The following is an 18,206-nucleotide window of genomic DNA, read 5'->3' as shown; positions in this document are numbered from 1 at the left end:
TGCTGGGTGGTGCTTCCCAGCAGTCACAGTGCTGGCCCTGAGTCTGACTCTGGATTTGGGGCCTGTGGGTGGAGTAGGCTCTGCGTGGGGTTTGATTGCAAACGTAAGCCCCACTGATCCATCCGGAGCCTTCGGAACAGCGCAGGTGGAAGGCGCTTCTCTCCCAGTGGTGGCTCACAGTCGCTGGAGGGCAGCTGCAGGCTCAGAGCTGGCAGCGGGTGTGTGTGACAGGTTAATTACCTGTAATTACCTAAGAGTGGTTCTGTCACTACGATGTTGCCTGGCCTAGCTTTTTGATAATCTAAAAAATTATCTTGCTATTTGAATTTTCCAAGATAAAAATGCTTTCCCACTTGTCTCAGCAGTAAAATCAGTATGATGAAAATCCAGAAATGTTTTCAAACGGACCCTGTGCTTTGACATCTAAGGAAACGTCTTGGTCTAGTGTCTCAAGCTTAATGTCTGAGCAGCATTAGCCTTTCTCTAACAATTACCTTGAATAGAAGCATTCTGGGCTTAATATTCAGAATAGTATAATGTTTCAAGGCAGATGAACATACTTCCATTATTTTCTTTTTGTTTTCTACTCATTTCCTACTAATTAATGATATATACATACAGGAAAGGTTTTAGTGGGAGTTGCATTATCTTTTACTAATTTTTTGTATTTGAAATTATTATTCATATTATTACTTTATCACTGATGGGATGATAATAGTTTCCAGTAGGATAATTTCTCAGAAGAAATGAAAATATTTGATTTATAGATCCATTTTTTTGGAGAATAGATCCTTGCATATATTCTTAATCATTGGGAAAAAAAATAACTTTATAACATTCAGTAAATTATGTTTGCTTTAGTATTAATTTTTATACTTTCTGCTTTTGAGGAGAAAAAGCAGAAGCACATCTTGATTCCCAGGAGCACATCCAACTTAAATCGTTCAGTGAAAATGGTGGTTTTATATTCTGGTGTGCAACAATTTATTTGCACTCTGTTTTTCAGTTGCCCAAACAAAGAAACTCATCATTTTTCTCAACCTTGTCTTTTCAATATTATTGAACTGTGGTCTTTTGCTAAATTCCTTTCATAAATACCAATATTTCTGATATTTTCAGGCATTCATCATTTTTTAAAAATTCTTTAAAGATTAATTGCACAGGGCAAGGTTACATCTTGAGCTGTGGGCTGACACCCTAACAGAGGACGCATTTGTACACACAGAGTTTAAAGTTGCCCTGATCCCCTTGCTCTGCAGTGTGTACTGTTGCTAACTAAGGGGCAGCATTCCGTTCCTCCCCTCTGACCTCGTCCTGGTGGTCTCCCAGCCGTAGAGGCATGCGCTCCGTCAGCCCTAGCTGTCGCTGCGGAAAGTGTGAGAGCTTTAGACCAGGTGTTTCACATGAGGTTACTTCATGTTTGTCTAGACTGTTGAATTTGAACTTAGATAACTGAGAAATTCAGAGAAAAAGCTGCGGGATCCGACCTCAGATGCCCAGCCTGTGGCCCTAGTCTGGCCTTGCCATGTGACACACAGTCATCTGACCTCCTCTAAGGGAGATTGCAGGTGTCTCCCCATCCTAAGGTAGTTGCAGGAATATGTCATTCCTTCACATTGGACCAAGACAAGTGCGTGTGACTTAAAGATAAACAGGACGGAGACCTGGGGTTTCTACATCTTTGCTCTTTGGTGCCATGAAGCTCAGACAGCTGGCTCTCCCCTCGTCCTCACCATCAGCAATGTTCAATGTGAAGTGTGGGGGATAGGATAATGACACTGGCTTCCGTGGAATTCTTGTCTGAAAGTCACGGAGAGAACCAGAGGCTCACAGCGCATAAGCTGCACCCTGAGAGCACAGCCAGACACTTGGAAACCAGGTTAGCTCTTTGAAGATGAGACGGGCCCATTTAGAAAATTATCTCAGCTCCTGGAATGGTGCCTTCATTGCATCAAAGGGGACCCAAGTGGCTGCACCTGTATATAACTATAAGACTGGGCCCATTCTCTGGAAGCTGAACGTCCTTCTTGGAAGAAAAGTTAAGCAGTTTTTGGAAACTATTCAAATCATTAAGGTAGCATTTAGTTTCTGGAGCAGCAGTGTGCTAAAGGCTCTCCTGTCCAGTAAGAGTTAATGCAACTCTAAAAAGCAGAGGATTTTTTTTCCCTGAAAGATATTTTAAGTATTGCCATGTATCTTTTCCTTTAAGTATGCCCATCTTAAGATATCCATAATCATGTGAAATGGGGGATCATGAAACATAGTTTGAAAATACATAACAATTGGTTTTTCACCAATAGGCTTTTTTTTTCCCACTTAATCCATCCTTCCTTCTTTCTCTCTCTGAAAATTAATCTGGTTCAGTGTATTTTTGTTTTCCAGCTGAAACACTGTCCCCTTTTGTCTTTGTGATATTACAGGACAGAATATTCAGTAAAAAGGAGGGATCTAGGTTGCACCATTTTTTCTAGGAAAAGTGCTACCCTTATATATTATATGTGCCCAAGTTTTCAAAAATACATAGGCTTGTAAATCTTATTTACATTACGCACATGGTTTGTAAGTAATGAATGACGATACTACGGAGATGTCTGTCAGCTAACGTGGCTTTGCATTTCCTTCTGACTGGGTGCAAATATGCACAGATTTCAGACCGAAGTCAATTACGACACCCTGGAAGTCCGGGACGGGCCTGCCAGCTCGTCCCCGCTGATCGGGGAGTACCACGGCACGCAGGCGCCGCAGTTCCTCATCAGCACCGGCAATTCCCTGCGCCTGCTCTTCGCCACGGACAGCAGCCGGGCCGGCGTGGGCTTCCTCGTCCGCTACGAGAGTAAGTGGTCCCCTTCCACTGCGGCCTCGGCCACACTGCACACGCGCCTTCCTTCACCAGGAGGAGGGCAGCTCTGGATTTGTACTGACAGCACAAAAACGCTTATTAGTTCTCTATAAAGTAAGATCAAAACACAATAAAATGTGTTCATTTAGTGCATGATGTGCGAGTAAATGTCTAGTATGAGAAAATATACTTACTGTCCCAGTTCTGTCACCCTAAGTCTAAATTTGGCTCTTAGCTTTAGCTTCTGAAATTAGGAGATCGAGTCATTGTATTATTTTATAGTAATATTTATGCAGGTTGACACCTGGAATATAACTGAGGAGGAGTCACCTGGGAATACATCTTTAATGCTTGTCAATTAAAAAAAAACACTTTTATAGATTGGAAGGTGGTTGTGTGGAGGTTCACACTCTTTCTAAAGGAATAAAACCCTTAATTTGAAGGATTTTTTTACAGTTGTTCCTTTTCAGGATCTTATCCCAAAATTTAAAAAAAATTTCAGTGTAGCTATAAATTTATACGTTTACATATACCTACACATGTAATTTCAGAAATGCATGAAGGAATCCTATGTAACATGCTAGATGTTAAACCATTATTTTTTTCTTTCTGTTACTCTCCCCATATCACCTCCTGCCCTCATGCTGACCTCCATGCAAGCCCTGTCCCAAAACTCAAGTGACTGGCCTATTCTGATGGCAAGAAAATTGACTATTAATGATCTAAATATTATCTCAAATTTAATTAAACATTATCAAATACATGCAACATTTATTTCAAAGTAACATTCCTTTAAAATTGAATGAAGTACAGTTTAAGACCCCAAAAATTTCACATTTCATTCTTTTTTACTGTCATCCTAAGTGTTCCCTTCTCTTTGGAGTAAAGATGTGCACATGTTCCAGTCGTCTGAATGTGTAACATCCTAAGTGGACAGCAGGCACTGTCTCCCCATTGCACACCCCTCTCTTCTGAAGACTAGACGTGCTTGGTGTCTGAATATGCAGCTGGGAGAAACTTAAGGGAATATGTATCACCAGGCAGGTCAGCACTCGGACAGCCTCTTTCCTACTCTTCTCTCTCGTTTGCCGAGTCTGGACTGCGCCCACGGCTGGCGCCCTCTGGGTTGGTGGGGAGTGTCCTGAAGCCTAGACGCAGGTGGCAGAAACCAAGTCCATCTGCTCACCTAACTCACACAAGTGGGCCGCTCTTTTTCATTCTTTCTCAAAGTCAAGTATCATAGAAAGTCAGTTCACAAGCTCCATTTTAGCTTGTCATCCTCGCTAATATAAAATGATATTATGTAAAGTAAAATAAAGCATACAAGGTAATAGTGTAATGTAATTTAATTATATCATTTGAACAATAATCTTAAAGGAACGACCAGGTCATTTCAGGGTCCTTGCTGTTTGTGTGGAAACAGCCCTTCCCCTGCGGTGACCCTCGGAGAACAGTGCTCTCTGTCTTCCTTTCTCTGTGTCCGTGAAGGCAGGATGAACACAGGGCCAAGCTGTTGGGTGTGGCAGGGAGACACTTACATGGGTGTCATCAGTTTCCAATCCCTCAGGGTCTCAAATCCCTTCCCCTGCTGCTTCCCCGGAAAATGGGCTTTGCAGGTGAGATGCAGGTATGGCATTTTTACAAGAAGATGAGTCAGGAAAGGCCTGGGACCTTTAACACAGTGCTTGTCAGCTGGTGTTACCTGCAGGCCCTAAACCTGAGTGGACACCAGGTGCCAGCTCACAGCTCTGCTGCCTCTGCGTGTGGACAGGGACCTGGGCATTTCTGGGGATCACCATAGCCAATTCCATGGCTATCCTGTTTCGAAAGATGGTGCCGGAGCACTACTGTGCACTGACCCTCCCCAGGGGATCTTCGTAAGCAGAGAGCCCTAGGCTCAGAGCCAGTTGTGCAGGCCAGCATTCTGGGTGTTCAGTCAGGTGCACAAGGTGATCCTGAAGGCAGTGGTGTGCAGGTGGCTGTGAGCGACTGAGTCAGAATGGGCAGGCCTGACAGAGCCCAGGGGCCCAGGCAGAGCTGCAATGGACGCAGCAGCAGGAGGGTGAGGAACCCGCGAGGGGGCAGAGGCAGACGAGGTGCATGTGGGAGGGACACCCGAGCCGGCCCTTCGTGCTGTGCCCATGCCTAGCACCCTTTGGAGAAATCTGTTCAGAAGCCAATGTGCAGGCACTGGAAGGTAATTAAGCTTGTTCATCCAGCATATTTTTTACAGATGGACTGCCCCTGACCCAGGAATGATCTATGTTAAATTCTTTAATCATTTAAGAATAGTAACAGAGCTCACCCCCCTTTTGCCTTTCTCATAAATGGCTAACACTGTGAACCTTCCTTGCTTTAAAAAAAAAATTATTATCGACCCCACTTCATGCCCACATGGGCCCCCAAAAATCTGCTTTACAGACATAAAGTGTTGCAGAAACAGCCACACTGTACTCAAGGTTGGCTTATGTTTACAGTGGTGACATAAGTGTTGTGAGCTACTCTAAACAGCATTAATTTCACCTCTTGAATTGTGGGGCAGAAGGATTGAAGTCATTTTTTCAAGGTTTCCCTAAAAGCATACCTAGAAATTGTAGTTCTCTCTCTGTACTGTCTTAAGAATCATAGCCCTTATAAATACAGTGTCCAATTACAGTCTGTCCTTTTATTACTTTGTTCTTCACAAGGAATTGCAACACTGTTTCTTTGTATAATAGTAATTGCACTATCCTCCCGGATAATCATTTTCTGTGTTTGCCAGTCTTTGAACCACCACTTTAAAGTAACTATAATTTCATAGGGAATTGGAAAATAATTGGATTTCTCAAATATGTGGATGTGTTCTATTTAATTTTAGAACATTTCTTGGAAATGCTTTCAAAAGTAACTTTTTAATAGTATTTCAAGAAATAGCAAGATTTTCTACTATGCAATTCACACACTGCAATTTTTTTAAATTGTGATAGGAAAAGGAGTTTGTTGGGGAGAGGGGGAGCCCAGGCAACTTGTTTCCTGAGAGTCAGTGACGTTTCTTATGATGAAAAGGGGAAACTGGTCAGATGCAGATGCGGTGCAGTTGGGGAATTGTGAACAGCACCCACACACAAATGAGAGGGACAGAGAGAAGAAAATGGGCTGAGGCTTAGGTTTGAATCTCAGTGAATAATTGAATGGGACAGATTGCCTTGATTTCTTGGCTGACTTCCTCACCTCTAAGATGGGACCGTTCCTGCTATTCAAGCTGTGGGAGGTTGTGGGAAGTGGCACACTAGGGCTTAGTGGAGCAGAGGTACTCAGAATATCCATTCCCTCCCCTGGGTGGGAACTTTCATACAAAGAGACAGCTGAATGGAACTTTATTTACACCAAATGCTCATTACTATGATCGGCACGAGTCTTCCTTAGAGCAATCAGCCTCTCTTATTTACTGAACAGCAAGTAGATTCAGTCATTTATTGAACAAAGGTCAGATGATCAGAAGCATATTTGTATCATTTGTGGCAAAAAGAACTCATAGTCGCGTTAAGTGTCAAGTAAGAAGCAGTTGGAACAGAACCTGAGTGTATTCATAGCTTCCACAGAACCACGGAGGCAGGTCTTTCTTGTGTTGTCAGGGCTGGTGTAGGAAGGGGAACGGTGTCCCTTTCCTCCAGAGGAAGCCAGCTGCCTGTCCTCACAGACTGACTGCAGTCCGGCTACAGGTCCTGCCCTGCTGAGCAGCGGCAGCCCCTCGGCCGAGCCGCCCTTCCTTCCCCACTGCCGCCTTGGTTTGGGGTTCCGTGAACTGGTCGTTAGATCTAGTCTAACTCTACCCCTCAGTAGTTACCTTCGTGCTACCTGTCAGGAAAGCTGGTAATGCAGAGAAGCACATCTCAGAAGTTAGTATTGCCACCTATTCTGTAAAACTGAATGAATGGGTAAATAAATAAATAACGGAATAATTTGCCACTGACCAGCAATCATACACATTACTTATGCTTTAACTCAGTTTTCCATGTGAACTCTAAATTTAATCTTGTATGCCTTGGTTTCCTCTGGTAGTTTCTCGTCTTTCCCTAAAAATTTTCTGTGGGCAGTTCTCTGATAACTTCATTAATTTAATCCCAGGACTCCTCATTGCCCACCACCTGGAGGCCCACCTCCCGTGGCTGTTGCCCGCCGCCGGGCAGTGAGCGGTGTTGCGCAGGGACCATGGAAACCACGGAAAGAGGTGGGAGCGTCGGCTCGGGTCCGTCAGGAGCCCAGGGCCTCATCCCATTCCTTGGAGGGATTCTCGTTCATCCTGATGCTCCCAGCCGCTCAGCCGGCGTCTGTATGCATGGCGTGCGGGGCCTGTGCCGACGGAGGAGACTCACAGGGTGGGGCCGGGGAGGCGTTGCCTCGAGCCGCAGGCACCTTCTCCCCATGGGGTCACGGGCAGCCATGATGTGTGACAGTGTGCCCGGTTTCCCACCAGCCTGGGAATCTCACCTGCACTTCCGCGGCAGTTTGTCAGTGTTCTGTTACGTAGGCATCGCTGATTGAGTTACTGCCTCCCCACCCCTGCCCCATGGTTGGCCTCAGCTTCCAGCTGCCCTCCTGCCTGTAGGTCAGACTGAAGTCCTGTAGGCCCAGGGCCTACCCTGAGCTACCTGATGAACATAAACTATCAGGGGTCCACTGTGAGTAGCAGAGACACCCCACCACTCCGGAAATCCAGGAGCTCAGAGGGTACCTCCCAGAAACTAGGTGTCTCTTGGAAATCACATCCTCTGTATTTTGAATAGTGGCCCAGCTGCTCCACTCATGGCCCTGGTCTGCTAAATCACATGTCCCTGTACCAATGAGGAAACATTATCACTCCTTATTTATTTTAAAAAGTCATGCCTTAGTTGTATTTCCTGCATTTGACTTAGTGACGGAAGGTGTGTTCATAAAGCACAGCACACAAGCATTGCTGATCCACACACCATGATCAGAAGTGTTCATCTCAGAGGTCATCGTAGGGGACTAAGCAATCTTAATATCAGCAGTAATTTAAGACTTTAATAATTCAAGTAATAATTAGAATGTTCTGAACCCTAAAGAGTTTGGTATAGCAAGAATAAGATCTCTTATTGCTGTGCATTCGGGAACGTCACAATGATGTCTCTTTCCCTATCCCCATTTTCCTTCCCTTTTTTTTTTTTTTGATTTGAGGCACGAATTCTATTTAAGGGTTGTAATTAGGAAGGAAGAAGAAAAGCTATAGGAATAGCAGACGGAAGAAAACATGGGAAGATTGATTATTTCTTTGACATATCTTCTTGTAGAGTAACTTCAGCATGGATAGGTTTTAAACTACTAATTAAATTGTGTACACAGATTAACATAATAGGAATACAGTTACATAACCAAAGCAGACCTATAATTACCAGCCATCTCCAGTGAAACCAAGAAAACCAGTTAGACACCTTAGGCATTTGTGAAAACTTATCTATGATATGGTGGATATTGTCCAACTGAACTTGAACAGTCTGAGAGAAATCAGACAAATTAAAACAACCCATTCCTGGGGAATGTGCACATCCCTTATGTTCTTTTAACAGTAGCTGGTCAATAGTCATAAGATTTTGGAGCACTACAACTTGCACTTCTCCTAATTCTTGGTTGAGTTCCAACAGTATAGATCCAGTCAAATTTGTTGTTTTACTGTATGCACAAGCCAGCTTAGATATCTCCTTCTTCATTCCAATGGCAAGTCCAGGAAAGGCTGGGATGAATGCAGCTACAACTGCAGCATCGCCTGGATTTTTGTTGAGGTTTTTTGATGATCATCTTCTGGTATGACTCTTCCAGAGGGTGCTGATGTTGGAAGTTCTTCTTCATATCCTATCTTAGTTCATTTTCTGGGTAGCCAAATTAGGCTTTGATCCTCTGTTAGTCCATTCTTGGGTTCTGTGATTCTGCTGCTGTTTTGTTCCTTCAGTTTTTCCTTTGTTCTTATATTCCACAGATAAGTGAAATCATTTGGTGTTTCTCTTTCTCTGCTTGGCTTGTTTCACTGAGCATAATACCCTCCAGCTCCATCCATGTTGCTGCAAATGGTTGGATTTGCCCTTTTCTTATGGCTGAGTAGTATTCCATTGTGTATATGTACCACATCTTCTTTATCCATTCATCTATCAATGGACATTTAGGTTGCTTCCAATTCTTGGCTATTGTAAATAGTGCTGCGATAAACATAGGGGTGCATCTGTCTTTCTCAAACTTAATTGCTGCATTCTTAGGGTAAATTCCTAGGAGTGGAATTCCTGGGTCAAATGGTAAGTCTGTTTTGAGCAATTTGATGTACCTCCATACTGCTTTCCACAATGGTTGAACTAATTTACATTCCCACCAGCAGTGTAGGAGGGTTCCCCTTAATCCACAGCCTCGTCAACATTTGTTGTTCTCTGTCTTTTGGATGGCAGCCATCCTTACTGGTGTGAGGTGATACCTCATTGTAGTTTTAATTTGCATTTCTCTGATAATTAACGATGTGGAGCATCTTTTCATGTGTCTGTTGGCCATCTGTATTTCTTTTTTGGAGAACTGTCTGTTCAGTTCCTCTGCCCATTTTTAATTGGATTATTTGTTTTTTGTTGAGGCGTGTGAGCTCTTTATATATTCTGGACATCAAGCCTTTATCGGATGTGTCATTTTCAAATATATTCTCCCATACTGTAGGGTTCCTTTTTTGTTCTATTGATGGTGTCTTTTGCTGTACAGAAGCTTTTCAGCTTAATATAGTCCCACTTGTTCATTTTTGCTGTTGTTTTCCTTACCCAGGGAGATATGTTCAAGAAGAGGTCACTCATGTTTATGTCTAAGAGGTTTTTGCCTGTGTTTTTTCCCAAGAGTTTAATGGTTTCAAGACTTACATTCAGGTCTTTGATCCATTTTGAATTTACTTTTGTATATGGGGTTAGACAATGGTCCAGTTTCATTCTCCTACATGTAGCTGTCCAGTTTTGCCAGCACCATCTGTTGAAGAGACTGTCATTTTGCCATTGTATGTCCATGGCTCCTTTATCAAATATTTATTGACCATATATGTCTGGGTTAATGTCTGGAGTCTCTAGTCTGTTCCACTGGTCTGTGGCTCTGTTCTTGTGCCAGTACCAAATTGTCTTGATTACTATGGCTTTATAGTAGAGCTTGAAGTTGGGGAGTGAGATCCCCCGTACTTTATTCTTCTTTCTCAGGATTGCTTTGGCTATTCGGGGTCTTTGGTGTTTCCATATGAATTTTTGAATTATTTGTTCTAGTTCATTGAAGAATGTTGCTGGTAATTTGATAGGGATTGCATCAAATCTGTATATTGCTTTGGGCAGGATGGCCATTTTGACGATATTAATTCTTCCTAGCCACGAGCATGGGATGAGTTTCCATCTGTTAGTGTCCCCTTTAATTTCTCTTAAGAGTGACTTGTAGTTTTCAGAGTATAAGTCTTTCACTTCTTTGGTTAGGTTTATTCCTAGGTATTTTATTTTTTTTGATGCAATTGTGAATGGAGTTGTTTTCCTGATTTCTCTTTCTGTTGGTTCATTGTTAGTATATAGGAAAGCCACAGATTTCTGTGTGTTGATTTTGTATCCTGCAACTTTGCTGTATTCCGATATCAGTTCTAGTAGTTTTGGGGTGGAGTCTTTAGGGTTTTTATGTACAATATCATGTCATCTGCAAATAGTGACAGTTTAACTTCTTCTTTACCAATCTGGATTCCTTGTGTTTCTTTGTTTTGTCTGATTGCCATGGCTAGGACCTCCAGTACTATGTTAAATAGCAGTGGGGAGAGTGGGCATCCCTGTCTAGTTCCTGATCTCAGAGAAAAAGCTTTCAGTTTCTCGCTGTTCAGTATTATGTTGGCTGTGGGTTTATGATGTATGGCCTTTATTATGTTGAGGTACTTGCCCTCTATTCCCATTTTGCTGAGAGTTTTTATCATGAATGGATGTTGAATTTTGTCAAATGCTTTTTCAGCATCTATGAAGATGATCACGTGGTTTTTGTCTTTCTTTTTGTTGATGTGGTGGATGATGTTGATGGATTTTCGAATGTTGTACCATCCTTGCATCCCTGGGATGAATCCCACTTGGTCATGGTGTATGATCCTTTTGATATACTTTTGAATTCGGTTTGCTAATATTTTATTAAGTATTTTTGCATCTACATTCATCAGGGATATTGGTCTGTAATTTTCTTTTTTGGTGGGGTCTTTGCCTGGTTTTGGTATTAGGGTGATGTTGGCCGCTTAGAATGAGTTTGGGAGTATTCCCTCCTCTTCTATTTTTTTGGAAAACTTTAAGGAGAATGGGTATTATGTCTACTCTGTGTGTCTGATAAAATTCCGATGTAAATCCGTCCGGCCCGGGTGTTTTGTTCTTGGGTAGTTTTTTGATTACCATTTCAATTTCTTTACTCGTAACTGGTTTGTTTAACTTTTGTGTTTCTTCCTTGGTCAGTCTTGGAAGGTTGTATTTTTCTAGGAATTTGTCCATTTCTTCTAGGTTTTCCAGCTTGTTGGCATATAGGTTTTCATAGTAGTCTTTAATAATTCTTTGTATTTCTGTGGAGTCTGTCATGATTTTTCTATTCTCAAATCTGATTCTGTTGATTTGTGTTGATTCTCTTTTTCTCTTAATAAGTTTGGCAAGAGGCTTATCTATTTTGTTTATTTTCTCGAAGAACCAGCTCTTGGTTTCATTGATTTTTTGCTATTGTTTTATTCTTCTCAATTTTCTTTATTTCTTCTCTGATCTTTATTATGTCCCTCCTTCTGCTGACTTTAGGCCTCATTGTTCTTCTTTTTCCAATTTTGATAAGTGTGATGTTAGACTATACATTTGGGAATGTTCTTCCTTCTTCTAGTGTGCCTAGATCGCTATATACACTGCTCTTAAGACTGCTTTTGCTGCGTCCCACAGAAGTTGGGGCTTTGTGTTGTTGTTATCATTTGTTTCTATATATTTCTTGATCTCTATTTTAATTTGTTCATTGATCCATTGATTATTTAGGAGCATGTCGTTAAGCCTCCATGTGTTTGTGAGCCTTTTGTTTTCTTTGTAGAATTTATTTCTAGTTTTATACCTTTCTGGTCTGAAAAATTGTTTGGTAGAATTTCAGTATAGTGGATTTTGCTGAGGCTCTTTTAGTGGGCTAGTATGTGGTCTATTCTGGAGAATGTTCCATGTGCACTTGAGAAGAATGTATATCCTGTTGCTTTTGGATGTAGAGTTCTATAGATGTCTATTAGGTCCATCTGCTCTACTGTGTTGTTCAGTGCTTCGATGTCCTTACTTATTTTCTGCCCAGTGGATCTATCCTTTGGGGTGAGTGTTGTGTTGAAGTCTCCTAGAAATAATGCATTGCAATCTATATCCCCCTTTAGTTCTGTTAGTATTTGTTTCACATATGCTGGTGCTCCTGTCTTGGGTGCATATATATTTAGAATGGTTATATCCTCTTGTTTGTCTGAGCCCTTTATCATTATGTATTGTCCTTCTTTTTTTTTTTTAGATAATTATTTTTTATTGAAGGGTAGTTGACGCACAGTATTACATTACATTAGTTTCAAGTGTACAACACAGTGATAAAACATTTATATACATAATTCTAGGTTCCAGCTATCACCCTACCAAGCTGTTACAAAATCTTGACTATATTCCTTATGCTATACATTACATCCCGGTTACTTATTTATTTTACCATTGGAAGTCTGTCCTTTTTTTTTTTTTTTTTTTTTGTGAGGGCATCTCTCATATTCATTGATCAAATGGTTGTTAACAACAATAAAATTCTGTATAGGGGAGTCAATGCTCAATGCACAATCATTAATCCACCCCAAGCCTAATTTTCGTCAGTCTCCAATCTTCTGAGGCATAACAAACAAGTTCTTACATGAAGAACAAATCCTTACATAGTGAATAAGTTACATGGTGAACAGTACAAGGGCAGTCATCACAGAAACTTTCGGTTTTGCTCATGCATTATGAACTATAAACAGTCAGTTCAAATATGAATACTCATTTCATTTTTATACTTGATTTATATGTGGATACCACATTTCTCTCTTTATTATTATTATTTTTAATAAAATGCTGAAGTGGTAGGTAGATACAAGATAAAGGTAGAAAACATGGTTTAGTGTTGTAAGAGAGCAAATGTAGATGATCAGGTGTGTGCCTGTAGACTATGTGTTAATCCAAGCTAGACAAGGGCAATAAAACATCCACGTATGCAGAAGATTTCTCTCAGAACGGGGGGGTGAGGTGCTAAGCCTCACCTCTGTTGATCCCCAATTTCTCACCTGATGACCCCCCTGTGACTGTGCCTGTCTTAGGTTGTTCCTCCCTTGAGGAATCTTACCCGTCTCTGGCTAACCAGTCATCTTCCGGGGCCATACAGGGAAATGTGAAGTTGGTAAGTGAGAGAGAAGCCTTATTGTTTTAAATGGTTAGCTTTTTATTTCTTTGCATATTTATGCCCTATAGCTTCTATGCCCAGCATTTGTCTTGAGGTATCTTTACCACTTGGAAGAATTATGATACTCGGTAAATTTGATATGAGGCACGAATTCTATTTAAGGGTTGTAATTAGGAAGGAAGAAGAAAAGCTATAGAAGTAGCAGGCGGAAGAAAACATGGGAAGATTGATTATTTCTTTGACATATCTTCTTGTAGAGTAACTTCAGCATGTATAGGTTTTAAGCTACTACTTAAATTGCGCACACACATTAACATAATAGGAGTATAGTTACATAACCAAAGCATATCTGTAATTACCAGCCATCTCCAGTGAAACCAAGAAAGCCAGTTAGGCATCTTAGACATTTGTGAAAACTTATCTATGATATGGTGGATATTCTCCAACTGAACTTGAACAGTCTGAGAGAAATCAGACAAATTAAAACAACCCATTCCTGGGGAATGTGCACATCCCTTATGTTCTTTTAACAGTAAATAGTCTGTAGTTGTAAGATTTTGGAGTGCTACAATTTGCACTTCTCCTAATTCTTGGTTGAGTTCCAACAGTATAGATCCAGTCAAATTTGTTGTTTTACTGTATGCACAGGCCAGCTTAGATATCTCCTTCATTCCCATGGCAAGTCCAGGAGCTGGTGGGATGAGTGCATCTACAGCTGTAGCAGTGCGTGAATCTTTGTTGGGGTTTTTTGATGATCATCTTCTGGCATGAGTCTTTCAGAGAGTGCTGATGTTGGAAGTTCTTTCTCATATTGTATCTTAGTTCATTTTCAGGGGTAGCCCAATTAGCCTTTGATCCTCTGTATAAACACAAACAGACCCTTTCCCTACACTTTATATGCCCTTTATACCCTTGTGTAGAACTCATTGGAGGTTACCACACAGGAACTGCCCTTTTTTTTTGTTTTTGTTTTGTTTTGTTTTGTTTTTTGTATCACTAATCTACACTTACATGATGAATATTATGTTTACTAGGCTCTCCCCTATACCAGGTCTCCCCTATAAACCCCTTTACAGTCACTGTCCATCAGCATAGCAAAATGTTGTAGAATCACTACTTGCCTTCTCTGTGTTGTACAGCTCTCCCTTTTCTCCTACCCCCCATGCATGGTAATCTTAATACCCCCCTACTTCTCCCCCTCCTTATCCCTCCCTACCCACCCATCCTCCCCAGTCCCTTTCCCTTTGGTACCTGTTAGTCCATTCTTGAGTTCTGTGATTCTGGTGCTGTTTTATTCCTTCAGTTTTTCCTTTGTTCTTATATTCCACAGATAAGTGAAATCGTTTGGTATTTCTCTTTCTCCGCTTGGCTTGTTTCACTGAGCATAATACCCTCCAGCTCCATCCATGTTGCTGCAAATGATTGGATTTGCCCTTTTCTTATGGCTGAGTAGTATTCCATTGTGTATATGTACCATATCTTCTTTATCCATTCATCTATCAATGGACATTTAGGTTGCTTCCAATTCTTGGCTATTGTAAATAGTGCTGCGATAAACATAGGGGTGCACTGATCTTTCTCATACTTGATTGCTGCATTCTTAGGGTAAATTCCTAGGAGTGCAATTCCTGGGTCAAATGGTAAGTCTGTTTTGAGTATTTTGATGTACCTCCATACTGCTTTCCACAATGGTTGAACTAACTTACATTCCCACCAGCAGTGTAGGAGGGTTCCCCTTTCTCCACAGCCTCGCCAACATTTGGTGTTGTCTGTCTTTTGGATGGCAGCCATCCTTACTGGTGTGAGGTGATACCTCATTGTAGTTTTAATTTGCATTTCTCTGATAATTAGCGATGTGGAGCATCTTTTCATGTGTCTGTTGGCCATCTGTATTTCTTTTTTGGAGAACTGTCTGTTCAGTTCCTCTGCCCATTTTTTAATTGGGTTATTTGTTTTTTGTTTGTTGAGGCGTGTGAGCTCTTTATATATTCTGGACATCAAGCCTTTATCGGATGTGTCATTTTCAAATATATTCTCCCATACTGTAGGGTTCCTTTTTGTTCTATTAATGGTGTCTTTTGCTGTACAGAAGCTTTTCAGCTTAATATAGTCCCACTTACTCATTTTTGCTGTTGTTTTCCTTGCCCAGAGAGATATGTTCAAGAAGAGGTCACTCATGTTTATGTCTAAGAGGTTTTTGCCTGTTTTCATCCAAGAGTTTAATGGTTTCATGACTTACACTCAGGTCTTTGATCCATTTTGAGTTTACTTTTTGTATATGGGGTTAGACAATGGTCCAGTTTCATTCTCCTACATGTAGCTGTCCAGTTTTGCCAGCACCATCTGTTGAAGAGACTGTCATTTTGCCATTGTATGTCCATGGCTCCTTTATCAAATATTTATTGACCATATATGTCTGGGTTAATGTCTGGAGTCTCTAGTCTGTTCCACTGGTCTGTGGCTCTGTTCTTGTGCCAGTACCAAATTGTCTTGATTACTATGGCTTTATAGTAGAGCTTGAAGTTGGGGAGTGAGATCCCCCGTACTTTATTCTTCTTTCTCAGGATTGCTTTGGCTATTCGGGGTCTTTGGTGTTTCCATATGAATTTTTGAATTATTTGTTCTAGTTCATTGAAGAATGTTGCTGGTAATTTGATAGGGATTGCATCAAATCTGTATATTGCTTTGGGCAGGATGGCCATTTTGACGATATTAATTCTTCCTAGCCACGAGCATGGGATGAGTTTCCATCTGTTAGTGTCCCCTTTAATTTCTCTTAAGAGTGACTTGTAGTTTTCAGAGTATAAGTCTTTCACTTCTTTGGTTAGGTTTATTCCTAGGTATTTTATTTTTTTTGATGCAATTGTGAATGGAGTTGTTTTCCTGATTTCTCTTTCTGTTGGTTCATTGTTAGTATATAGGAAAGCCACAGATTTCTGTGTGTTGATTTTGTATCCTGCAACTTTGCTGTATTCCGATATCAGTTCTAGTAGTTTTGGGGTGGAGTCTTTAGGGTTTTTATGTACAATATCATGTCATCTGCAAATAGTGACAGTTTAACTTCTTCTTTACCAATCTGGATTCCTTGTGTTTCTTTGTTTTGTCTGATTGCCATGGCTAGGACCTCCAGTACTATGTTAAATAACAGTGGAGAGAGTGGGCATCCCTGTCTAGTTCCCGATCTCAGAGGAAATGCTTTCAGCTTCTCGCTGTTCAATATAATGTTGGCTGTGGGTTTATCATAGATGGCCTTTATTATGTTGAGGTACTTGCCCTCTATTCCCATTTTGCTGAGAGTTTTTATCATGAATGGATATTGAACTTTGTCAAATGCTTTTTCAGCATCTATGGAGATGATCATGTGGTTTTTGTCTTTCTTTTTGTTGATGTGGTGGATGATGTTGATGGACTTTCGAATGTTGTACCATCCTTGCATCCCTGGGATGAGTCCCTCTTGGTCATGGTGTATGATCCTTTTGATGTATTTTTGAATTCGGTTTGCTAATATTTTGTTGAGTATTTTTGCATCTACGTTCATCAGGGATATTGGTCTGTAGTTTTCTTTTTTGGTGGGGTCTTTGCCTGGTTTTGGTATTAGGGTGATGTTAGCTTCATAGAATGAGTTTGGGAGTATCCCCTCCTCCTCTATTTTTTGGAAAACTTTAAGGAGAATGGGTATTATGCCTTCCCTGTATGTCTGATAAAATTCAGAGGTAAATCCATCTGGCCCGGGGGTTTTGTTCTTTGGTATTTTTTTGTTTACCGCTTCAATTTCATTGCTGGTAGTTGGTCTGTTTAGATTTTCTGTTTCTTCCTGGGTCAATCTTGGAAGGTTATATTTTTCTAGGAAGTTGTCCATTTCTCCTAGTTTTCCCAGCTTGTTAGCATATAGGTTTTCATAGTATTCTCTAATAATTCTTTGTATTTCTCTGGGGTCCGTCGTGATTTTTCCTTTCTCGTTTCTGATACTGTTGATTTGTGTTGACTCTCTTTTCTTCTTAATAAGTCTGGCTAGAGGCTTATCTATTTTGTTTATTTTCTCGAAGAACCAGCTCTTGGTTTCATTGATTTTTGCTATTGTTTTATTCTTCTCAATTTTCTTTATTTCTTCTCTGATCTTTATTATGTCCCTCCTTCTACTGACCTTAGGCCTCATCTGTTCTTCTTTTTCCAATTTCGATAATTGTGACATTAGACCATTCATTTGGGATTGCTCTTCCTTTTTTAAATATGCTTGGATTGCTATATACTTTCCTCTTAAGTCTGCTTTTGCTGTGTCCCACAGAAGTTGGGGCTTAGTGTTGTTGTTGTCATTTATTTCCATATATTGCTGGATCTCCATTTTGATTTGGTCATTGATCCATTGATTATTTAGGAGCGTGTTGTTAAGCCTCCATGTGTTTGTGAGCCTCTTTGCTTTCTTTGTACAGTTTATTTCTAGTTTTATGCCTTTGTGGTCTGAAAAGTTGGTTGGTAGGATTTCAATCTTTTGGAATTTTCTGAGGCTCTTTTTGTGGCCTAATATGTGGTCTATTCTGGAGAATGTTCCATGTGCACTTGAGAAGAATGTATATCCCGCTGCTTTTGGATGTAGAGTTCTATAGATGTCTATTAGGTCCATCTGCTCTACTGTGTTGTTCAGTGCTTCCGTGTCCTTACTTATTTTCTGCCCAGTGGATCTATCCTTTGGGGTGAGTGGTGTGTTGAAGTCTCCTAGAATGAATGCATTGCAGTCTATATCCCCCTTTAGTTCTGTTAGTATTTGTTTCACATATGCTGGTGCTCCTGTGTTGGGTGCATATATATTTAGAATTGTTATATCCTCTTGTTTGACTGAGCCCTTTATCATTATGTAGTGTCCTTCTTTATCTCTTGTTACTTTCTTTGTTTTGAAGTCTATTTTGTCTGATATTAGTACTGCAACCCCTGCTTTCTTCTCACT

General features: G+C 40.8%; 1 protein-coding gene across 1 annotated transcript in view; it reads left to right on the top strand.

The window, feature by feature from the left end:
• CSMD1 (CUB and Sushi multiple domains 1) overlaps positions 1–18,206 on the top strand; it is a 1,485,257-nt gene that overhangs the window by 1,205,036 nt on the left and 262,015 nt on the right. Inside the window, exon 17 of the mRNA XM_036898253.2 lies at positions 2,646–2,833. Within this exon, the coding sequence (XP_036754148.2) occupies positions 2,646–2,833 (188 nt within the window). The remainder of the gene's footprint in view (positions 1–2,645; positions 2,834–18,206) is intronic.

Source organism: Manis pentadactyla, chromosome 7, assembly GCF_030020395.1.
Source record: "Manis pentadactyla isolate mManPen7 chromosome 7, mManPen7.hap1, whole genome shotgun sequence".
Lineage (NCBI taxonomy): Eukaryota > Metazoa > Chordata > Mammalia > Pholidota > Manidae > Manis > Manis pentadactyla.
Note: the sequence above shows the minus strand (reverse complement) of the source record. Positions and strands in the feature narration are given on the sequence as shown.